A 26,524-nucleotide genomic window follows, 5' to 3' on the forward strand; every position below is an offset into this window, starting at 1 on the left:
ACTAACCCAAATAGATAATGAACAAATTAAGCGGGCCCTATCGTATCGTTTACCCTCCTATGTTAATACAAACATCGACGCAGATAGCGAATTGAATTTAATGAAAGTGACGTAATTAAAAGAAAAAATGCAAAAAGATATTGTTTATATTACACATGCGTGTAATTCCATATATGATTCGCGAATTATTTGTAGATGCGCCCATCAATATCACTAATTAATTACTATATGTAACGCCAAAATTGTTATTTAGAAACGTTAACTTTAGTCTGTATTTAATATTTACCATTTATTTTGAAATGTTTCGCAATATTAACACAATGGAGTATATCCATCGATATATTAACAATATCGATAGATACTCTATTGGGCTATTATTTTACTATTGCTATTAATTAGTTTGACAAACGAGAGTACCAAATTTTAACGCGGAATGATCTACATTTTTGTATCTATTAAAAACATTTCTGAATGAATACTTATATAAAATACATCAAAATCAATGATAATAGATCTATAAATCATATAACTATAGTTTGAATCTAGTCATTTATCATCTAACCATTTATCATCGTTTACTGACAATTTTCCGCAAACTATTCCCCTTTTCCGTTCATTTCGTAAAAATAAAGAACCTGTCGGCTTTAAGTGGCTACTGAATTCTTTTTGTTTTTTCATTAAATTTATCTCTTCTATTCAACATCGCTTAATATAATCTTTTTCATTTTTGCCGCTCTCTTTTTAAAATGGAAAATCCAATAGATGAGGAATTATAAATCCCATACTTCAGAAATATGATGTTCAAGTTGTTCGTAAATTACTCTGCGTTAAAGCCGACCATTCATTACGAAACTATAATGGCTATGTAACTATGGATTAGTCTCGATTTCCGATAACGTGTTACTTTTAGCAATCTTGAATTTGCTATGATTAACAAGTTACGTATACAGTTTCGATATTTTATACTTCCAAGAAATCATAAACTACTGCGTGGTATTCTGAAGCAAAGTATATATTTTAAAGTGTAAAAGAGAATTACGAATTGACAGCTAAATAATTTAAAAACAGCCAAATTTCGAGCAATTAACTTGAAGCTCGAAATTTGGCCGTTTTTCAATTATTTAGCTGTTTGCTTAGTCGAGCGAGTATATTATTTTTTATTTACGAATTGACATTTTTATTAAATTTAAACGCTACATATTTCCAAAAGTTATTTTATACGCACACACATACAAATAAAATTTTGTAATTTCTTAATATTTTACATTATATAAATATTTAAATAATATTACAATATTATAAAATTACAAGAGTTCTTTTATCAAGATATTATATATAAAAATAATCTGAAAAAACATAGATTTATAGGTCCATATTAGAAAAGAATAGGTATGTAAAATTTCTGTTAAAAAAACATTAAGAAATTTATATATATATATATATATATATATAAAGTTTTGATATTTCCTCAATTGAGAGCTTACATACAAATCTCTCTCTCTCTCTCTCTCTCTCTCTCTCTCTCTCTCTCTCATTCTGACTTTATATTAAATATATTTAAAAATATAGTCTGATGAAATCTGCAAAACCACTTAAGAATATTTAAAATAAAAGCTTCTCTATTATTTTTTTGCACATTTTTTAAACATTTAATCTATTAAAAAACTTAATTTAAACATTTTAGGGATGTCAAAGTCTCACGTATATAAAATTTTCTAACAGTAAGACTTTCATGCGAACAATTCAATTAACTTCTACAAGAGTCAACGGGAATGGTAATTTATTTGAATAAAGTTACGTAACTCAAGTCAATTTTTATAAGCGAATTTCCGCGCGGGATATTTAAGTGATCGTTGGATCTACCGGAACACTTGTTATCATCGCCTTATAGCAAAACAATGCAAATTTTTCTGAAAAGGGATTTTTTATGAGGCACAGGAGAAAGCAAATTGTATGCCGCTGGCATTCCCGAGAAAATTGTGCGTGGCGAACATATGGCTTGTCCGAAGTTATCTCATGAAAAACCCTAAATGACAAATGGGATGACGTCTATTATGTAAGCTAAATCCGCTTACGTTCCGGGACATAATATTTTCTTCTCCGATATATTTTATTATTCCATATCCATTGCAAAAGGGCCTTCCGTTTGAGACTGGAAAAATATTGATCGACTCGATTATTATGCTAGAATCGTAGCTCATTCTTGAAGCTATAATGCTAGAAGTTTAAGTATTAGAATCATGCATACGTTTTGCAAATATATAGTAAAATCACTTCATCATAATATTAGCGCTTACAAGAAATACGTGAAACGTATTTAAAATAAATATGAAGTAAAATACGGTAAAATGTGATTTTTCTATTTTAAAATGTGAAAATTATATACAATTTCCAGTCTATTTGGACAAGTCCTATGGACCTTTTCTATCAAAAAGATAGAATTAAATTGAATTTAGAAGAAACTGCCATTTGCGATCCGAGCTTGGATTTTGGTAGCTTAATATACTATTTCTTTAGACAATGATAGAATAAAAAATAAAACTAAAGGTAAGTAGAACAAAAACTAAAATTTTTTTGGTCAGAGAGCGCGTATCATTATTATATGTGCATATGCTATTGAATTTTTTTTTTTAGAACATTGTTTACGTTATTGTACGATTTGATATATGCGAATGTTTGATGGCTGTGACAATATTTCAATAGGTAATATTGAAATGCTCATTGTAAGCGTTGTCGCGGCACATATATGTATGCAGGTCACTTTGCGGATTGCAAGGGATGTTTGTGGAGCAAATCACGTGACAAAAGTCCACGTAATATAATTGTATTAATTGCACAGAGAGAGCTAGATGATTCCACGTGACAAGTTATACAATATACGTAACATGCACTATTGATCATCTGAAAATTCAAATTTGTGGAGAATATATAATGCAGATTTAACGATGTTCTTGAATTATTCTTTTCATACATATAGCCCGATTACGTCGTACGAGTACAACAGATTCTCTATAATCTGACTATATTTATTATATAACAAAATATTATATCTCTGTCGGTAAATTCTAATGCACTTTACATGAATAATTCTGCTGCCATAAAATAATTGCAATAATGACATACAGAACTTGCGTGGAACTATTTTAATAGTTATCGCGCACTCTCGACAATAAACTCGGATTGGATTGGTCACATAGTTGAATGCTCGAATACATTTATTATGCACACATGTGAGGGCATTTTAATATTAAATAACTTCATAACACGTTTACTTTGATAAATGAAGCCGTCAGCATAATCCTGTACGTTTCTGTTTATTAGCACCAACATTAGTACACGAAAATATATAACCTGATCCATTAGAGACGGAACATCTGAATTATTTCTAGATTGAAAGATATAAAAGATTGTTAAACATATAATTTTTTATTAATATTGAAGAACAAATGTATAGAATGCACATAACGAAAGTAGCACATTCGCATATTTTTTTAATTCCGTAAATGGAGTTCACGATTCAAACATATTACATTGGAGAATAGCTGATACAAATATTAATATTTGTGGAAATATTTTAATTTGTTATCGTATATTACAAATTAACACCCAGATTCCATGTCAAATTGTAAATTAAATTGTAGTATATATGTATTATATGCTCGATTTTCTCGCGGTAATAAAATTTTATTCCCATGCATACAAAATCTCAGTACAAAAGCCGCGAGAAAATCGTTGCAACGCGCACAGTTTTATTTTTACTTATTGTCACCGACAATCAAATGAAGAAAAATTCAGATTTTTTTATAGTGCTCGACTTCATCTCGAGATTTTATCCTGTATTAAGAAACGAGAAGGTTTTATCTCAGCAAAAAGCGCATATGCGAGCTATCATTTTAATCCAACGAAGGAGCTGGAAATCGTGTTTCTTTTTGCGTAGACAACATTATCTAATGAATATAATTGTAATTCGGTCATAAAAGCGAATTTTCTCATGCGTAAAATGCTGATAATTCCGTCACAATGCACACCAACCTGAATTTCATGACTATGTGCAAAAACTTTATTACCGTCTCCATCTAGAGGCTAAATCTTGACGATTAAACTCATTAAGTTTGATACCTATTATATACTTCTTGTATATAATAGAATTTAAAAGTATTAAATTTTTTAAAACGCATTATTTGTTAGTGCAAAGATACATAGAAATTTTATGTAGCATTCGAATGACTAATTTGTCTTAAATAATTAGCGAAAAATATTCAATGACTCGAAATGTGAAATATACGTGAAATGTGTCAAACCAGAATCGCAATTTTATCATTTAAGACACATCTCGCAGAAGTTATATAGCAATATGTGCATATTTTTTGGTTATAGAAGTAATCCAAACTTAATTCTAATAAATATTGATTGGGATATATGTTACTGGTATATTGGTTATTGATTGCTTATTGATATATGTTACCTATTGGATAGACTCAGCGAAGATGAAGTATATGCCCTGATACGTGCTTTTATCAAATTATTTTACTGATAATTAGATATAGACGAAATAATATCCTATTTTAGTAGGCAATTCAGAAAACTGTCTCTGTGAAGCTTCAGCGAATTTTTGGTGAGCGTTTCAAAAAGAATGTCTCGCAGAAAGGATGCATGTAAGAAAATCAGGGAGAATTCTGCTCTTCCATATAGAACGCAGTAATATCTCGCGACAGGACGTGCGACAACAGACACGTGTCTTGAGAAAAAAACTCGAAAAAGGATTTCCCCAAAGACTAATTTCGCCTCTGAATGATTTATTGTTGCAAATATATATTGAAACTTCAAAAAAAAAACCATAAATCGTAAGTCGATTATTCTTTCGCGCCGCAAAACCTCACGAATGATTTGTCTCAATTATTTGTTTAAATTATTTAATGCATATAGCAAAAACTGAAAATGTATTAACTTATGTAACTCATAAAAATATAATAGATTATAAAATTATATATACGTCATTTTTATATTTACAAGTAAAACACTTTTATTCTGCAAAATGAATAAACGACGTCATCTTTATTTATCGCTAGTTCTAATAAACTTTATGTAAATTTATGGAAAATTATTTTACGTGAATATAAACTCTCAATATGCAAGATACACATAGCGTGTCCATATAACTTCATGTTATGAAGTTTCTTGAATTTTAACTTCTTTAGTAAAAATCAATATGATATGTGTTAACGAGAAAAGTTACTACGTGAAGCGTGGGCATTAATTGTACGGCACCCGGTGTAACGGCGATGTTCGCGTTAGTGTGTAACTGTGCTAGTTCCCTGTCAAGACATACACGTTCTGTAAAACTACGAAATTCCATTTTAGCTATAAAAGATAACTCAGTATTTTAATTTCTTCATTCTTTTGCAAAAATATGCGTTTCATTTGTTTTCATCGAGCTATTATTCACATAAGGTGCTGCAAGTCAGGCGTGGGTTGCGATCTCAATTTCTAGAGTTTGCATTCTGCATTGCATTCTGTGAATCTGATTCCATTCTTAGGATACCAATTACTTTGAAACATACATTTTTCAAACTGTAACGACATTGTTTGAAAATTCTTAAGAGAATTGGGAATTTTGAAATAGAAATGTAGATCGTTTTCATCGTGATTTAATTCAGAATATATATGCGTCTAAAGATTAGTTTAAAAAATTTCTCCTTTCCCTCCAGCATGATTCGACTCGAGAAAGAATGGTGACCTTCGCACTTATCAGTTGCATGTAATTTAATGAACGGTCGGGCCTGGTCCCCTTAGCTCGCGGAAGCCCTTGAAGAAAACGCTGTATCGCTGGGGCAAGGCTAGGGCAAGGTGGAAGAGAGTAGTACGCACATTGTGCGCGACAATGCCACAATCCTGGACAGGCTCGACGGTAACCTACGGGGCTGAAACGAGTAGGTAAACTTCTACCCCCCGCTACGAATTACCGTTGCTCTTAGCCTGTACCGCGTCGGAGCATTTAATGCTACGCCCCGTATAACACCTCTTATTCTTGTCCTCTCCCGCTCGATCCAATTCTCTCTTTAACCTTCGTGGCAGGAAATACGATAGAAAGGCGCCGATGGCCAGATAGATCCTATATAGGTATTCTTTCGGTCTGTGAGCGACGTAGACAGATTCGCCAGACGAGAGCGAACCCTTGGTCTCTCGTTGCTTTTTGCGTTTATTCGCATTCCTTCGACCCGCGTCTCCTTTTCGATCGAAATAATTCTTTACTTTTTATTGATTTTGTTTCTTTCCGCAGCTTTTCTATTACTGGGGTGATCACGAATAATGTGTGTGTATCACGATTATTATTTATCCGCAATGAAATCTGGATTTATACTTTAGTTAGACGTTTAATACAAGAGCTTGGTATTTTCTTTACATTAAAAACACGATAATTTGCATAGATTTTTATTATTTGCGCGATATTTCAGGTCTAACGTACAATCTACGAATTATTTGACAAATTTGGAATTGATTTCTTTAAAATTAACTGACATATATCTTTTCTTTGAAAGTTATCTGAAACTTCTGAAAGTGACATTTTATATATGTGTAACGATCTAATGAAATATTATTAGTAACTTAGATGTCCGACAAAAAAATTTTTTTATGTTCTAATTGTAAAGATGAAATAATTTCAGGGACGCGTTTGTTTTTTCTTTATGATAAAAGACGATATAAAAATTGTATAAAAGCTCAAATGGGCATTCTGTACGTGATAAGACCAACGATAATAAATGTGCTGGTTCATTGAATTCGTCCCTCTGATCGACCTGCGATGAGATCCATTTGCAGAAAGAAAAGGAGCCTTCCTGCGCAGAATGATAGATAACAACTTTCTTGCCACGTAAAAGATGGTGCGAAACTATACGATTCTAAGCTTGCAAATGATATCTTGCGAACGAGACGAGGGAACGAAAAAACTTTCGGCAAAAGGAACTGTTGCTGCACTGCTGAACTAGTGCACACTGGTGCAGTGAGTTAAAGTAAAACAAAATATACCTGTCCCATTCTAACTTATTGCACCAGTGTGCACTAGTTTAGCAGTGCAGCAACAGAAAACAGATGTTAATACTGATATAACTAGATCTGATGACTAGTAGATATGCGACTAATATTAATTATTTTATAAAGAAATAATATAATAATAAATTTATATTACCTCTTTACGCACGTTTTTATTATAAGGATTGTCGAATAATCATCTTATCTATTGTATCATTCAATCTATTGTATGTAGGATGTCCGAGACTTTTTGTGTCATCTTTTTATCTGGTTTTTTGAGTGATTGATGGTAACCGTTTTATATTTACGGATATATTTCTTTAATGGATCAGAAATCAATTTTTTTTAGTAAAAAAGATAATTTGCTCGATCTGACGTATTCTAACCAGATATATAATAATTATACAGTATATTTTTTAGTCGATATAACATTTCTAAATGTAAAAAATAACACGATGAATGAGTTATTTTAACACAAAATTTAGAGTGGACTTCCATTGACATTAAATTTTTTACAGTGTATATATTTTCTTTAAATAAAACAATAATTCTACTTGCCTTCACTCATTGTAGTTATAAATCTGTAAACACGATATTGAGATTTTGAGACTGCATGAAGTATCAGGAAATTGCAGGTTGAAATAAGTTTCGTAGTTCATGTTAACGAACATTGAAGATCTCCTTATGTTACACTGCACCTTCATAGCAGATATGAAGTGGTTAAGGACTACGGGGAGGCATCATCTGTCATGTCTATCTACGTCACCGCTATCTCATCTCACGAAAGGATGAGATCTTGTGAGTAAAACTAATCCTTTAGGACATGCATACATATATATATATGTGTGTGTGTGTGTGTGTGTGTAAAAGAACATATAACTTCAATTCGGAATAATTTCTTATAGGATAGTTAGTGAAATCTTTTCCATTATACCTCTATTTTTATTTTATTACATATACATATACTTGTTTGCAATAGATCAACTCTTCTGCGTATAGTAAGCGCATCTTTACCTAGGATTCAAATACAGGATTAGTATTTTGCGTTCGTTAAAATAGCTTTCCGCTCGAGAGGCCTCCCTGGATAGCTCACCGTGCAACGATGATAAGAACCAACCGCGGAGAACATATATACTGAATTATGAAAGCTGGCGCCACAGATAATCGATTGCGGAAATAGCTTTCCGCATAGATGGATACCTAAAAAGGCAAACCTTTCCCGGTCACTTAATATCTTGCTTTCTATAAACAGCTTTAGATTTTCTGTAATAAATAGTGCAGTAAGATAAATAAGAGGATCAATATAAAAAAAACTCTCCGTCCGTCCTTTGTGAAATCAATTGATGAATCTGATTGACTCGTGGAGGAATATTATTCTTTCCGGATTTTATTAAGAGATTTTATTAATCTTCCTTACTTTCAGATTTTATTAATATTAATATTCACCTAATGACATATCTATCGACAATTGGAAAATTTCAATAAACAAAATCTCTGAATATCTCTTTCTTACGTTAATTAATTTTCTTAAGTCGTTTTAATTAACTTGAAAATTTAATATATAAAAAATTTAGTTAAATTGATTCCAATTTTAATCTAAGAATTTTACTGTTAATAGGAACTAGGAATGATAAATAATAGTTGCAAAGTATCATTTTTACTGAAAGTCTGACATTGTATATAATAAAAATTAATCAAAAAATATATAATAATATAATTTAGTCAATTAAATTTTTATAATTTTATAATGTGGTTCTGCAAATGTTTTAATGTATTAAGCATTACGTAGAAAAATTGATTTTTTATAATTATTAATTATTTTTTATATAAAATATTCAAAACAACTTTATTATAGATATACAAACTGTTATATAATAACATATTTCTTATATATCACTATCAAAATTTATTTTAAAAATATTTTTTTTAATTTATAACAAGCGAATTGATTTATTGTTGCTTGCTGCACTTTAATATGAAGATAATGATTGATACTATCGGTTCTAATTTGCTTTGCACAGATAATTCAAAGGGAATATCGTATTTCCTTAACAAATACACGGATTTTATTACGTCGAAATTATATAGACCTCTTTTGTTATCAAATCAAAAAACAATTCACTTCATTGTAAACACCGTTTACCTTGTAATAGAAAATCTTCAAAAAGCGTGTTTCTAAAAAAATAATTGTCAGGTGATCTGACATTTATAAATTTATATAAAAGAAAAAAAAGAAATTTTATTTGAATATAAAGTTTTATTTTTTAAAATTGATATTATTTTCTTGAAAATTGGATTTTTGGCGTCTATACATATATGTATTTATTGTTAATGCTTTTATTATCAAAATAAGACTTAGGATGAAGTCTGCTTTAATTGAGATATCAGTCAGAGAATTAAAAACTTTTTTAACATTTCTAACTCATACAATAGTTTACAGTTGGAAAAGTGAAAGAACTATATTTTGCTTAAGTAAACTATGAAGGTAAAACGTTGAAGCAAAATGTTGAAGGTTGCACGCTGTTTTCAGAAAAACTATCAGATAGGTAATAAATAATGGATATGTGATTTCAGTGAACATCTTACAATATTTGTATAATGATGTTTTTATTATTTTCCATGTTTAAAAAGAAACTTGATATCATTCTGTCTTTTTATAATAGCATTTGACATTGCAAAATATGGTGAAAAAAAAATGCATACCTTATTAAATAAATTCACCGATTGAATACTTACTTATATATGTAACAGAATCAAATTATTACGAAACATATCGAACAAATAAAAGATTAACCGCGTATTTTGGTATTCCATAAAAGAGAGAAAAAAGCCTTAATTGTCAGACCATATGACCAGCTTAATTAAAGCACGAAGTTCAAAGCATCCATCTTTTCCTTTGAAAAAGGAATGCCAAAACGTATCACCTTTATTATATAAAGCTAGTCTGAACTACCGCAAGACGGATCGGCTGTTCCCCGAAGCTTTTCGAAGAAAAATCTAACCACCCTCCCATTCAATTGCCCTCCTGCGAAGGCAGAGGAGTTAGAGCAATTTGTCTGAAACGTCTCCTTATAAGCCACGAAGTGTTGAAAAAGAAGCAATAAAAGAGTGAGCGTGTTCTCTCAACTATGCACTGAATTTTGCTTTAATTTCAATGACTCAATACTAAAATTGGGCAAATTTATATGTAACAAATAATGAACAATAAATATTTTATTTGGGAATAAAAAAAATAGCTTAACATTAAATAAAGAAATAATAATAGATCATTTCTATTTAAGCAAATTTATTCGTTTTTATCTGATATTAAAGTGTCTTTATGAAAAACTGACTAAAAAACTGGCAAATAACGTATGTTAAATCATCAATACTAAAATTGCACATGTTGAATTCTATTGACAATTAGATCATTCAATATTTGTATCGAAGTAATGATGAACGCGAGTTAAAGATTTAGAAAGCATTCGTAGTGAATTTCTGGGCAACAGAATAATCTCTTTCCCGAATAATTGCTTTTCGACCAACTCATCCTAGCTGTATTTTATTTAGGCAGAATAATAGATAGAGATTTTAATGATTGACTTTTAGTTGAGAAATTTTTGTTGTGAATTGCGAGTTTGTGAATTGCGCGCGCGCGTTACTTTTGTGTGTCTTTACATTTTAAATTTAATTTAGGAATGTTTTAAAATAAGGAACACACACACACATCTTCAGGAAGATAGCACGAAATATTCTTACTTCAATAAGGGGCGAGAAATTGTACGAGGAGATATTCTAGTTAAGCAACACAGATCTTTCTAATAGCAGAGTGTTTATATAGGGTTTTATCAGGATAATGGAGTTCTAATATTATCAAAGGTTCTATATCTGCTTCTATTCTATATTGTTAAGAAGCCGAAATCGGTCAAGAAAAAGTCAATTTGCTATTTTATCTTGAGAAAGAATGTCAACATGACGAACGATTTTATTGTGTTCAAGCAGGTGGTCACCGGATAAATGAAGGAATAGATGTGCGCCGGAGAATGATAGTGTCTAGAATGTCGTAGCAGTTTATTATTGCGGCACCGTGTTTTCTCAGGCGAGATCCCTTTCGGGAATTATAAATCACGCATCCACGAAAACGTTGTTTTTTTTTTTATCGGCATGTGAACACATCGGAAGAACTGTCCCTCGAATGTTCTTTCTCAACGATGCGAAGCGTCGACCGATATCGAAGAAGAAGTCAAGCCTTCAGTTTCCCAACATAATATTACACTATTTGATTTAATATTCAACTAATACACGTTACATAGTTTTTAAAATTACTAAATTTTTTATTTATTTGGTTCTTTTTTTTCCAAAATTTAATCAAAAAGTTAGATATTATATTGAATATTAAAGCTTTATTTTTTTTTTAACTACTTATTTTAGTCATACAAGAGATACAATCGGGCAATCAATTTATTTTTCCTCTCTCTGAGATACTTTTATTATTTGTATATTATTTTTTAGATATATATATTATTCATATATAACGTGTTAAATATCAAAAATAAACTTTGAGGCCAATATCATAATTTTTACGAATACTTCTGTTAAGGCAAATTTGATTCCGTGCTCTGAGTTTTAAAATAAAATATCAGAGTCTACTGCACGAACTTGGTAGTTTCCCATTTCATGTTCCGCATGTTACGTTTATAATCATGTTCTACTTTCGTTAACAAATGGCAAGTGAAACAAGCTAATGGAAAAAAAAACAGAGTTAAATGAAACTTTGATGAAATTTTTTTATTTAACTATTACGTTACACTTTATTGCTTAAAAAAATTTTGTTTATTTTTATTTTATTATTAGAAGTTTAATAAGGGTATACAAATTTTAAGGTTTTACACATATTTCTTAGAATAAAAAGAAGAGTTTTGAAGAAGAATAATTTCTTGTTACAGGTAAGGCTGTTCCATTCGTAGAATTGACTGTGGCTCATGCTTCGGTTCTCACAATTTTAGCCATCAGTTTCGAACGCTACTATGCTATCTGCGAACCTTTAAGGGCGGGGTAAGTATACGACACTGCGCCTGGAATTATCGCGGCGGAAAAAAAAAGCCGCGAATAAATATATATAATATAAAATATTAATATAATAATTAGAGAGTAGGTAAAAAGCGAATAATAAAGAGTTAGGCTTATCTGATTTAATCCTATTCAACTTATATGTTATATAGATATGTGTGCACAAAAGCAAGGGCAACCTTTCTCTGTTTCTTGGCGTGGGTGGCAGCGGCGCTGTGTACAAGGTGATACATAGAGAAAGAAACTGAAAAAAATCTGCAATGTGCTTTATTAATGCTCTAACCTTTCTTTACTTGTCCTTTTCCTTACTTTTTCTCTGGTTGACGCATGACGGGCTTTTTCACTTGACTCTTCACGTTTCGCTTTACGTCATCTTCACGTGACCGTAATACGAAGGCACCATCTACACACTTTATTAACTTCGCGAAGACTATGTTTTAAAACGTGCGCAGGAGTCGGTTATTTGATCTTAATTAAAACTCAATTTAGGCGAATATAATCCAAAATAAGTTCCAACAGAAAAATAATTCCGATAAATTGAATATTAAAAGGAAAGGTGGAAATAAGGTTTATCTAAAAATTACGATTTTGTATTTAACATTCTTTGAATAACATTCTTTATATTTCTCAAAAAATGACAATACTTCATAATATTAAAAACTCTATTTTCAATCAACAACATTTGGCAATGTCGTGCCAATGGTCGAATTAATCGTCACATTTCGACCATGGAATTTGGTTTTTTTCTAAATTGAACTTTATAATATTGTTTTCCTTTTGCTTTCTCGGATATTTTCGTATGTCACTTATATATTATGCGATTTTCGTAACTAGTCATTAAAAGCTTATCGAACTGTATCCGTATATTTTTAAATTAATTACTAATTTGGTATAAATTTGAGAACTAAAAAACTGTAAAACTCCGAAAAATTGACTTTAGAATCGAATATAGGTAATCTAAAGTTTGCAAGTTAAGAATCAACTTACTTTATCAATTTATTTTTGTGAGAAAATTGTACAGGATTTTCCATTTATTATTTATGTAAAAGAACTTTAACATTTAGTTATTTTAGCTCTCATTTTTATTATTAATTAATACTCTAAAGTTTTAATGGATGAAGAGAGTGCTGAAGTACGACTATAAATTAGTTATAGAACTTTTTGTTAAAATTAAAGTTGAAAAATCTGGAATATATCTAATACACGTGTAGTACGATCCAAGCAAGGGAATGGTTGAAAATCAGTTTTTGACGACAATATGTCTTCATAGTACGAGTACGTGACATAGCGCTTTGTACACGTATCTCCTTTCGTTTCTATAAAATTGCTAATTACGATGCATTGTGATGCATGTCATATTGCATGCGTGAAGCAACGGTTGACACAAACTGCATTCATCCGAATGCAAGAACATACATGTCGCCTGCGTCGAGCTGTCAGTGTGACAAGCTGCTCCCTTAACTCCATTATTCCATTTAAATCCACTTGATGTATTTTTATTTTCAAAATAGCTTTGTGTAAAGTTATGTTGCACCTAATAGTCTTAAATTTTATGACTCTTTTGGCAATTTTCCGTGTTTAGATTTTTTTTATAACATAGAGAAACAAATATGTCTAATAAAAATTAGGATTCAGATATAGATTTGAGGGAAGCTTGTGGTCAAATTGTTCGAATAGTTCGAAGTAGAAACGCTCGCGTTTCAGGCTCAAGTATTTCGTATACAGATATACATTTTGAACGGAACGAGCGATCAAACTGCTTGATCGATCGTCCGAAGATATTTAACTGTTAAAACGATCTAGAACTTAAAAATATTTCGAAAAGTACTTAGTTCATTGCAAACAGATATCTCAACAACTCTTGTTTCTCTTTTTATAATATTATCTAACTTTATATTGCTATTTTATAAATTCAGCTTTGAATTATTTAAATATTCTTTTAGGTCCTCGATAATCTGATTTAAGATTTAAAGTTTAAATTTTGAACATATATAAATATTAGAATATATATTATACATAAAATATTAAAATATTAGACATCTCCATTTATATATATAAACCTATTAATATATATCAAACGTGTACAGGAAACGGAAAAGCAGGATTTAATATACGTCAGCTTAGCTTAGCTTAGCGATGAATTACAGAGATTTGTCATATTCGTTCTACGCAGGTGTATGTCTTAGCGATAAGAGATGTTGATTTAACAAACAGCTGACTCTGTCCTGAAAGAAGAGAGGACTAGTTTTAGGGAGTCTATTAATTCTTCAAATTTGAGCCGTTATATTTATTTTTCAACGTCCGATGGTGCAATCAATTGTTCGAGAAGCAAAATATAAAATTAAAAATATATTTAATATATTTAATATATATTTTAATTAAATATATTTAAAATTAAATATATTTTTAACGTATTATTATATAGTATTTAAGTACAATTAATATTATAATTAATATTTGCAAAGCAACGATTTTACTTTATGTTCGAACATTTAAATAAATTCTAAAGAGATAGGAAATATCGTCTTTAAAATGTATCGTTAATGCGCGTTCAATGTGCGTAAGATAACATATTTTTTCAACGTTTTCAACGGTTTTTTGTAGAACAACGAAACGATGTAATTTTTTGCAAGCAATTTATTTTGTTACATTTCATATTTTGTTTAGCCTTTAATCCGAAAAACGAAAAGAGAAAGATAAATATTCTATATATATATATATATATATATATATATATATATAGAATGATATATCAAGCTATATCTTAGTCCGTTGAAGACTCGGTTGAAGAATTATGAATGTAGCTCAAACGAGACGTTTCGACAACGAGACGACAACATCAAAGGATCCCAATTTGCCGTTGCGTGCTTGTTCTCAATGGTAAAGTTAACGAGCGGCATTGTACAAAACAACATATTTCGCCCGTATTATACTAGAAAATACATGTCATGCGCAGAAACTTCGTGGTTCTAAATAGACGTTAGAAATTCCTTGTAGAGTCTGCTGAATTGCAGAGAATATAAAGACATCGAGCACAACGTAATTGAATCCTTTTACCCCGTGATGCAAGATGCATGCGCATTATTGACACATAGGACAAAGTTACGCGAGGCGTGCGTATCACGCGTAAGAATTGCTGCGTATAATATACGAGAATATTCCACTAGGAGTCACGATTCTCCCGGAACTCTTATAAACTCCTTTCGTTCTTTCGAGTCGAATCAACCACAATTGCGAACATTACGGAGAAGCTTATTGTATCCTATACAGCAATCGGGCAACAACGTGAACCCCATCAAAGTAACACTACGTGTTCTTTACATATGTGGCCGTATTATCATGCACTCAACTCATAAAATACGCTGTAAAATACGACAATAAATTCAGAGCAGCGGGTTTACGCGATATTTACGCGGACTTTAAACTGTCGAGGTACTGGAGTATTAAAATTTCTTATAAGAACATCAAAGTCTAACGTGTCAGACGCGAAAATTAAGGTCCGGGCTTATCGAAATACCAATACTCCAGCACGTAGGAAAAAATGCACTGTAGGGATGAACGGTACCGTTATCATAAAAAAGAAAAATCAATGGAGCAGAAACATATACGCGCGGCCTTGCTCGCCGGCAGGCTTTTATCTCGGATCAACGCATTTAAACCAGCGCTATGAATGAACGAATTCACCAATATCCGCGAGTGCTCGATTGTGTCCTTGTCGCAATTTCCCTCATAAAAGGGATCCCCGCCAAGTTTATTCAAGGAGGGTGCCACTTGATATATCCGTCGCGTAAAATGTACGCGATTATTATGTCCTTCCCGCGCGTGAATATGGCTAATATGCGTAAATAATCACACGGAGAATATGCGGAGCAACGTATTCAACGTTGGGAAAAGGTGTTGATTGAACGACCAGAAATGTCGATCTTACGTCTGGTAAGAACACGATCTTAATTAAGGCCGCCATGTATTCTCTGAAAACCGTGTTACATCTTAAAGGACGTAAATATATAGCTTTAGTTAGTCTTGATAATTAAAGGCTTTTGATAAATTAAACGTCAGAAGTGCCGTTTATTAATAACAAGATCTTGTTTTACTATAATTATTTTTATATTTATTTTTTTACTTAATTTTAAATTAATTTTGACACACACACACACACACATACACACACAAAGCACGCGTTATATAATTTTAAATAAAATTTAATTTAGATACCTACAAAATAAGAAAAATTTTTAACTATTGCGTGGATTGTTAGATGAATACATGAATCATACATTCTTGTAGGGCTTTGAAACCATCAGTTTCGTGATATCGGTTGCATACTCGTCACGTGCTTTCGCTCGGAATGCACTTCAGCCAAAAGAATGAGGAAACAGAAAAAGAGACGGGCAAGCGTATAGCTTTTGCTCGGTAAACTCCAGGCAAACACATTTTTCCCTTATGCTGAAATGCTTCGTGATGAAAGCAGATACATGTCCACACTTTCGTAAGATTGCAGACTATCGAGCATAAGGAAAGTATCACGTGTAAATATTTCTTATGAAAATGTGTGGATGACGTATGTCGTTATTCGAACACGTGTCATGCATAATGCATGTCTTGAGCATATGTTCGCGGTAATATGTAAAGCGAAAACTTCAATGCCACAACGACAGCTTCTTGTCACAACGACTCCTTCTTGGCAACGTGTAACCTTTTGTGTTTAATAGAAGCAGCGTCGGTGCAAATTTCTTTCAGAACTTTATTCTAAATATTTTCTGCAAGTTAGAATATTATTAAACAATAACTAAACAATTAATTAATAGCTAATGTTGGTTTTTTTAAAGCAAGATGGCTATCGAAATTTTTGCAGATGTCGGTACAATTGTTTAGCAAATTTTTTAACGCATTTTATATAATATTTCAGATCTTAAACATAGAATTAAAGTTCCTCTAGCAATTGACTTATTAAAAGTATACGGTATTGCCGCGTTAAATTGCAAAAATAAAAAATTTGCTATAAAAAATAAATTTGAAATCAATACATTTTTATTTGTAATGTAAATTTTTCATAATTAAAATACAATTATGATTTTTTAACATGCTTTTTTTCCAAAAAATGTAAAAAAAAATTTTTTTTAAAGAGCGATTTATAAACAATATATAAAATATAGAAGTTGATAGTAAATAGAAATTTTGCATTAAAAAAATAGTTCAGGAATATATATTTTAAATTAACTTGCAGATGGATTTACTTGCAGTGCCAAATAAATTTTCACAAATAACTGTGAATTTATCTTTTTTTTCTTTAAAAAGCGCGATAGAAAGACACCCGAAAGAGGACAGGCGGATTCGATTTTCACTCCATATGCGATAGATGTGGGCACCCGAAAGAGAATGGACGGATTCGATTTTTGCTTCATAAAGTTCAGCCGGTATATGTGTCACTATCACGTTCGCATTTGACCCCGGTATTACACGTTGCGGTAGGACGCGCAGCGCACACGCATCATAAAAGTGATATCGCTCGTAAACCAGTTCTCGCAGCTGAGTCTGTATATGTCATGTACGCGTTGCACGTAGATCAACTTTTTTCAGTCGATCGCTAAGAACTTAAGTTTATAGCCGCTTTTAACAGTGGGCTGCGTGCCCTAAGCAAACGTCGTAATATTACTAAAATTGTATCTTAAACAATCCAGAGGATTAACCCGCGAATGCGAGAGAGAAAGGGAGAAAGAGAATTGAGAGCTTTGCTTATTTAAGATTTTATTGCTCTGGGGTTTTTCTCCCTATAGATATAGAGTTATTTTTGGACTATCAGGCCATTAACCACGGCTACTTTGATCAATTCGGACATTTTTTCCGCTCAAAGTTAACATATATTGACATATATGTTGACATATATTATATAATTTTGTCATTTGCCAAGCTCAATTAACCAGGAGCTCTTTTTCATTAATTATTTGAAAACTATAATAGGAGTTTTACTGTTTTTATTGAAAAATTAATTCCTGATTGGCGACAAAATTTGTGGTAGAAAAGTTTATTTAATGATACCCTATACATCAAATTAACTTTCCAAATTTACTATGTAAACACATTATTTATTTGTTTATTAATATTTTAATTTAATATTTCATTATCTTATATTTTTAATTTATTCTGTAATAGTATTATTTGATAAATGTAATATTGTTATACACACATAAATAATATTATGTACGTAATGTAAGAAGTAAATATATCGACAAATTAAAATTGATAAAAAATTATATCCGGGAATTTTGTTCTCCGAATTAATGTAATGTTCTCCGAATGTATAATCGGCACTAATCTTAAATTTATATTACGTAATATATATTACGATAAATTTATATCGTAATATATATTACGAATGTACACCGTGCAATTAGTACTGATTACATCAGTGAAACAGCAACTCACGCGTGGTATTTCCCATTTTGAATACAGCTTAAACGCATTCAACATCCGGAGCTTTGATAGCAAAGCAATCGAACCATGTTACAAATTGTATTACACAACTGAGACCGAAACCAATCCGATGTTCCAAGTTCAAAGACGATTTGTGCTTACCACGAACACGCATTGCAAAATATGTGTTTTTAGCTTATTTTTGTTCGTAACAAGACTTAGTCATATAACACATTAACACAAGTTGCAGATTTATAGTTTTCAAATATTTTGCAGTTATTTCGATTTTCGAAAATTATATACTGCTTCCCAAGAGAGAAATAAAAAAAGCGTATAAATATTATAAACCGCATGCACTTTTTTCTTACATAAAGAGATGTATATGTTAGCGAAATAAACTGTTGGTATACATCTATTTCCAAGATTTAGATTCTAATTATGAATTCTGCCGTATAAACATTAGAAATTAGGAAATTGAAAAAGTATCCGGGCTAAAAAATATATCCGGGACTCCATAGCTTACAAAAGGATTTAGTCGACATGGTCCGGAGTTCTTAAGAAAAACTGAGTAACCGTATTAATCGAGAGAGGAATCGACACGCAGTCGCGTGAACTTTCTTAATCAATTTAAAACTCCGGTGTTTTTCAACCAGGAGCACGTTTCCGATTTGTAATTTTGGACTCGTTGCAACACGATGTTATTAATGGCGAAAGAGAAAAAGAGCCTGCAGAAAAGCAATAAATCGTAGGGATTAAAAGTGCTCGGGCTGAAATACGCCGCAAGTGGAGACGATCGTATTAGCATTTCTAATACTGTCACTATTGTGACTATTACGTAAAATGGAAGATATACTAAAACAAACGAATTGTGTTTTTCTTGCTAATTTCCAACTTCAAGCAGCGAAGGATGCTTGGTATGTGCATAACGTTACTCAACGATGTTACAAAACGTAGCTTTACACGTGCAATTTTTCCGCAAAAAAATAGACGAGTTTACGAAACTTTTTTTATGCATCGCGTACCGCTGCAATAAGTTATAAGATCGCAAATGCGAATTAAAGCCGAGGGCTTATTGTAAACCCATAAAAACCAGCGTTAAATACATCCGCGATTATTTTCGCCGATTTTCGCTTCCGTTGCACTTATATGTATATCGAAACAGTCCAAAAAGCTTTTATACATCCTCCGAGAATTACTTTATGCAAAAGTAATTTTAAAATCGTTTGCCGGCGCTATAGCTAAAATTGCTCTTTTTGCAGAGATTTCATTTTTTTAATGTAACCACAATATTATATATATATATATATTACGATAAATTTCTTTGTATAATTACATGTAAATATCTAAGATGTCTTAAAACATCTTTAATTTAAAAAATGACAAAGAAAGCCGTCACTTAAATTTTCCAATTTTCAACGTCATGTATCTTTCATGAATCTTAAATTGAAATTATTTCAAAGTTGAAATTAACTAATTATAATTTTGTTTAGTTTTATATTTTAGCTTGCAAGAAGTCTCCTTTTTTAAATAATTTGTAAATCAAAAGTAAGTTATTGTGGCGTTTTCACATTTTCGCTGATTCGGTTGCTCGCAATATTTCACATTAGTGTACATGAGCATATATGTATAAAGTTATATAACTGCAAAAACATAATACAACCATTTCGATGATGAAATATACAATATTGACATTATCATTTAGCATTTAATACACCGTGTATTTTGCTAAATAATACAATACCTGTTTATTAGGATAAATATATCAAGTTTCGTCGATTAGGCTTTTATACTAACATCAAATTCGCCATTGAATTTGTTATTAAAATAAGAATCGCAAATTTAGACCTTTACTTTACGGAAACAGTCTAAAAATATAAAATTACAGTGAAAAATATTACATGTAAAGAGATGCAAATATATTTTTCTTCTTCTAAATTATACCCATGGTTCGCAATTTTGTGCGTGTGCAAACTTCAAATCAGCTTTTCTTAAATATTCATATTACATATTCTTTTAGTTGAATTTATGTTTATATCATGTAATAATCATGCAACTTAAAATAATGATGGTATGTAAAGGGAATTTGGGAGGATACGTGGAAAAAAATATGAAAAATAGAAAAGTACTTTTTTCCTCATTATATTTTTTCCATCTTCCTTTGTATATATACGTTTTTCTCCTCTATATTCATGATAAATTTGCAACATGTAATCTTTGCGAATATGAAATTTTTATTGTGCTTAAAAACATTTTTGTGTAATAATACGAACTCCGTAAATAACCATATTTGTAACAGTTTGAAGGCAAATATTTTTACTATGAAAGATCTGAAAAGTCATAGCAGAATATTTCGCGTCGCTGAACGCGAAGAACGACATAATGCAGTCATCACTTTTAAACGAGTTTCTCGATCTTACGCGAGACGAACAAATATAGCAACAGTATTTTGACAGGATAACGTGTAACTGTTTCGAAGTCTCCCAGATTTCTCGTTCTCTGTTCATAAGTCAATGTCTTGATGATTGATCGTCAATTCCAAATCTGAACGGGTTAATAATTAAATTAAACTCACGTCAAAACTAATACATATTTTTTAGTTACTTTTAGACAGTTTTTAATCATATAAAATGTAAATAATCTGGTATTATAGAAGAGCAAAATATCATGTGTATAACAGTACAATTATTTCTTCTCTATTTATTTAGTTACTGATATATCTATTACTTTATTTGTCAATTAGGAAATAATAATAATAATACTGTTTAGGCAATTCAGAATGATAAAGAAATGTTGACAGAATTTTGTGTTACGATTTAAATAAAAATAATAAAAAATAATTATTGATATTTTACAATGCAAAGATTGTAATGTTATAATCTGTTTCAAATTGTTGATCGGGTCAAAAAGAATTTGCGAGTATTCACTTAATTATTACATTTCTATACCATATTTTCTATTAAAGGGTTAAAAAGATCATCGCTCTTTACGCAGGTGCAGAGGCGCGTCGAGATAAATGGTGGCACGCAATTATCGAAATCACATTTCACCGGGTATTTGAGGAAACTCGATCCTATTCTATCGTTCGCACGCGAAAATCGAGTTCGATTCCGTGTAAAGGGCTCGTATAAAGTGCTAGACAGCTAGAGCAAGAAAAAAGCATGATATTTTGTTTCACGGCGTGGGAAAGCGAGTGTACGGAGACACTCGTTATTCTTCTTCACTTGTTTTCATAAAACGCGATAGAGGACAATAACTTTTCCAACACTTCACAATTTTGCAAAGAAAATTGTTTGTATATGCAGTATTTGTATTGCAGTAATTTATAACTATTAAGTAAAATTTGCATCTGTGCAAATTAAAGGTACAAAGATATTTATTTTCAATATAATCTAGAACAAATTTTGTAGAAATTAAGTTTACATTATAATATAAATTTTTTAGCAACAATCTTTTATTTTAATCTGAATATATATATAGGTTTTAGATATTTTTTAAATAGAAAGCTAGAAAAGAGCATTTTATTGTTCGTTAGCTAATAAATAATTATTTCAATAATTTTAAATAAATTAACTAATAAGCAAATAATTAACTTAGAAAAAAGATGATATAAAAGTATTTTGTATTATTTTGCGTACCTATATTTAAAAAATTCCCATTTATATATTGAATCTGTGTTTAAATGAAACAATCATACTCACATTGGATTGGATTACCAAAATTTGTCTATAATATTAGCAATTATTTTAATCCTAGATAGAGCTCGCAATAAAATTTTTAAGGAATTAAGTACAACTTTTTAACTGTATTAATCTAGAAAACCCATTAGAACATTTAACCAGGACGACTCTTTCTTTATTGAAATTTTTATTATAAAAGAACAATATAAAAAAATCTAGCCTGTATCATAATCTTTCTTAAGGATTTAAGGATCTAATTTTGTTTACGAAATTAAGAATTATAAGATGTCAAAGATATAAAGTATTCTATTTGTTATATATTTTTGTTTATATGTGGAAAAAAACTTACAAGTTATAACAATCATTTAGCAATAAACACTTTGGGAAGAAACCTTTTCCTATGCAGTGATATACTTTAAATTGACGCGAAATGAAGTGTTGTTCTCGTAAAAGTATATTCTTTTTTTTAGATGGATGACACGTACTGCGACGTAGTTCGTGCTGTAGTATAACTTTATCAGAGTGATACAGAAGTGCCTATTCAGAAAGCTATTTTTTAATTGCGTAAATAATGAACTTAGCCTTTGCAAGTCCACTTCTATTTTCAAACGTTCACACTATACAATTTACATGACACACATTTACATATCACGCGTAAGACCATTTGTGATAAGAACAGAGAGAAAATATAGGTAAAAAACTAATAAAGATAAACTATGATATTTTTAAAGCTGTTAGAAACAAACTTTGTTATATTGACAGTGTTTTTCAATAAAACTACAGTGATATACTGATAAAACACAGCTCTTCACATTCCAGGTGTAGTGCAATCTATGAGATAAAAATTCACAACTATTTTTGTATGTTGACAGCTGGTTTAAAAACGAAGCTGCATATTGACATATCGATATAAAAATATATTTTTAAATCTGTGATTTAATTTTTTTACAATTCTAATAACTTCCTATTAGGCTGATCAGCTTTAAAACGTAATTTATATGAACATTATACAAATAATTATTACAAGAATATAGTTACAATGTGTAATTACTTAATTTCAAGATGAACAATATAGTTTTAACGATACGAAGCTTTTTGTCATACGCATCTGTCTTCACTAAGTTACGACACGATTAAGTGACTTTACGGAAGCCACTTAAGCACATCTTAGCTTAGTACATATACGATGTATCATCAATGTATCGCGCAAACTGCAATCTGTCTTTATCTCATCAGCCTACGTCGTGCTCTTGATTTATCACCGCGAAGAGTATTTCCACTCTGAGCTGTTCTTGAATTATTGAACTGCAAACATGGAACAAACTCCGTTCGCTTCGCTGCCTTCTTCCTCTTCTGTTCGCTTACTACCGCGAGTCGACTTCGCCGAAGTCACAGTTTTGTCACAGAATCAAATTACGAGGTGAAATAAAGTACGTTTTCGTTTTTTTTTTTTTTTCCGATTGATTGCAGTCCGATGATCTGGGTGTCGCAGTATCGCGAAATGAGGATGACGAGTCACGGCGTCGCGCACGATGTCATTGCTAACGTCGGGAGAGATCAGCAGGTGGCGAATCAGGTGAATCGCGTGCCAGTGTGCCTGACGCAGGCCGACACGGTCGCCAGCGTGACGTTCTTCCTGCTGCTGGTGTTGCTCTTCTTCCTCGCGCCATTCGTGATACTCGTGGTACTGTATTCGTTTATCGTGAGTCACCTGATCCGCGACTCGTCGACGACGTCCGGCGGCACCAGCGACTCGTATCACAGCCGGGCCAGGAGGCAGGTGGTGTACATGCTGCTGACGGTAGTCGTGAGCTTCTTCGTGTGCCTCTCGCCCTATCGGCTCCTCATCTTCTACATCGTGATAGCGCCCGCCGAGCAGATAGCCGCGATCGATTACGACACGTTCTTCTGCCTGCTCAATTTCTGCAGAATCATGTTCTATTTGAATAGCGCCAGCAATCCGATACTGTACAATTTAATGAGTAGCAAGTTTAGACGGGGTTTCCTGAAACTGTGCGGTTTTGAGAGCGAGAGGATCGCGCACAGGAGCATGGTCAGCGGCGTGAGGAGAGTCGCGGCGAATCAGCAGGAGGACCTAAATCAGGAAGAGAACTTTTTATGATCGGACGATATCGACGTTATTAACGCATAATGCGGCAATTGTGATTCACAATACCTACGTACGAAGAAATAAACGACCAATGACACATTAGTTAGAACATTAGATAAAAAATTATTTTTTATCTATTTTTTTTTCCAAAATCGGAGAATCATATTTAATCCGATATGCATGTTAAAAAAGAATGTGGAAATATCGAGAAAAAGTGCACGCAGTGCAAAAAAGTATGAAGATATATTAAAAAATTACACTTGCTATAAAAAAATGTTGGAAGTATCGGAAAATTATACTTACCGTAACAAGAGACATAGGAGCAATGGACTTGCAATTATGCTTACGTAATTAAAGAAACATGGAGATATCGAAAAAACTAAAATTTTTTTATAGATGAATATGGAAGCATTGAGAAATAATGATTTATGTTCCTACCTTTGTACTAGATTATCGGAAGAAACGTTGAATAAAGAGAAGCAAGATGCTGTGCTAATGGTTGAGACTTGTACACGAGAAATCTTCTGTGACATTGTGTGAAATATTAAATTTTGCAAAACTCTCGCAAAAGTCACGTCCGAGAATCAGAACGATCCACGTGGATGCGCTCGACGAAAAGTTTAAATGTGATCTCATTATCAGTATTGCAGGCGATAAAAAATAGATACGAATCTGCCCAAACTATAGCAAATGTTGCACGAGTATTTCTTATATTTCTTTTTTTTTTTTACGCAAAGATACATGGAAATTATCGTGAACATCCTGTGTGTTAAATGATTTTACCATCCTCTTCCCGCAGCTTTGATCACAAGTTTTAGAAATTGTTAACATATTATTTTGTTGAATATGTAGTTCGCATAACAGAAATTTATTTTATGCCAAGATATTTTTCGCAAAATGTTGCAAGCTATGTTTTAGAAATTCTTGAAACGCTACTTGTCAGGCGACATTCACGTTATGGTAATTTTACTGGAGCTTCGCTATAATGATAAATGTACGCGCGTATATACGTATACCCGCAATAATCGATCTCTGTCTTTTAACACGTTCTAGTCCCATACTGCTTATGGTGACCTACGAGATAGAAGAGAATGTCGACGGTACGTACGTACCTACTTGTACAACACCGGCTTCGACGACCTGGATGACGGGCTTTATCCTGACGACGATCCTCGTGTTCTTCGTGATCCCTCTGCTGATCCTAATAGTCCTATATACGGTGATCGCCAGACACCTGATGGCGAATCCGGCGATAAGTCGCGGACCGGCGAACAATCTGCTCAAGTATCGCAAACAGGTGGTTATGATGTTAGCCACGGTGGTGCTGTGCTTCTTTCTGTGCTTGCTGCCCTTTAAAGCCCTCACCCTCTGGATCATCATCGTGCCGCCCAAGATGGTCGTCTCGCTCGGCATAGAAGGCTACTATAGCCTCCTGTACTTCTGCAGAGTAATGCTGTACCTGAACTCGGCGATCAATCCGATTCTCTACAATTTAATGTCGACCAAATTCAGGGAGGGTTTCCTCAAGTTGTGCGGCCTGGGACCCGCCAAGAGGAAGAAGAAGAAAACGTCGGAGCGTACGGGCACATACACAACTGGCTCGACCAATTGCAGCAGCAGCCACTCGGACTTCTGGCGAAGACACAGCAGTAACAGGAGCTGCAACGTGAAGGTACCATGCAACGACCACGCGTCCGCGGACAAACAAATCAGATTGCCTTTATTCACGGCCGTCGTGGCCGTAGATATCGTTAAGAAGAAGCAAGAGAGTTACGTTTAATCCCTAAATTTATTAGATCAATCTATATTAATTATTATATTTCTCGAGCCTTTCGTTTTTGTATCATCTTGTAGAACTATCACTGAATTTTTTAAATCACTGTTTATCCGGGCAACTGAATATTTTTATTGAGTATTCTGATGCAATGTTCAATTTAGCAAGCATAATTCGTTAAAAGTTCGAACACATCAGATCGATGAATTATACAATAATATGCTAGTTTTTTTCTCTTGCCTCTCTATACGTGCTAGCTCCCTTTTTGTTGTATTTTATCATAATGTTACGATAGGATCTCAACACAATTGGATTATTAAGTAGACATAATTATAATTTATTAATATTTAATAATTATAAGTATAAAATATTTAAATGCTTTGTAGCAATAGTTAAAAAATAACTGTTAACTGAATGTTTACTAAATGTTACTATGTCAATGTTAACTTAGACACGATTTACAAGTCCAAA

The 26,524-nt window shown here is 32.0% G+C and overlaps 1 protein-coding gene across 6 annotated transcripts in view; it reads left to right on the top strand.

Annotated features, from left to right (window-relative positions):
- Window positions 1–26,524, top strand: part of Ethr (ecdysis triggering hormone receptor) — a 48,795-nt gene that overhangs the window by 21,143 nt on the left and 1,128 nt on the right. For 5 of the 6 annotated variants that reach the window (XM_077415383.1, XM_077415385.1, XM_077415384.1 and 2 more), the window contains 3 exons: window positions 11,955–12,063; window positions 12,231–12,302; window positions 25,333–25,951. In XM_077415383.1, the coding sequence (XP_077271509.1) occupies window positions 11,955–12,063; window positions 12,231–12,302; window positions 25,333–25,951 (800 nt within the window). Of the gene's footprint in view, window positions 1–11,954; window positions 12,064–12,230; window positions 12,303–23,639; window positions 25,240–25,332; window positions 25,952–26,524 lie in introns of those variants that run through there. The other variant, XM_077415389.1, reaches the window with a different exon arrangement.

The sequence above is a fragment of the Temnothorax americanus genome, unplaced genomic scaffold, assembly GCF_048541705.1.
Source record: "Temnothorax americanus isolate GAGA-0224 unplaced genomic scaffold, ASM4854170v1 Scaffold4, whole genome shotgun sequence".
Lineage (NCBI taxonomy): Eukaryota > Metazoa > Arthropoda > Insecta > Hymenoptera > Formicidae > Temnothorax > Temnothorax americanus.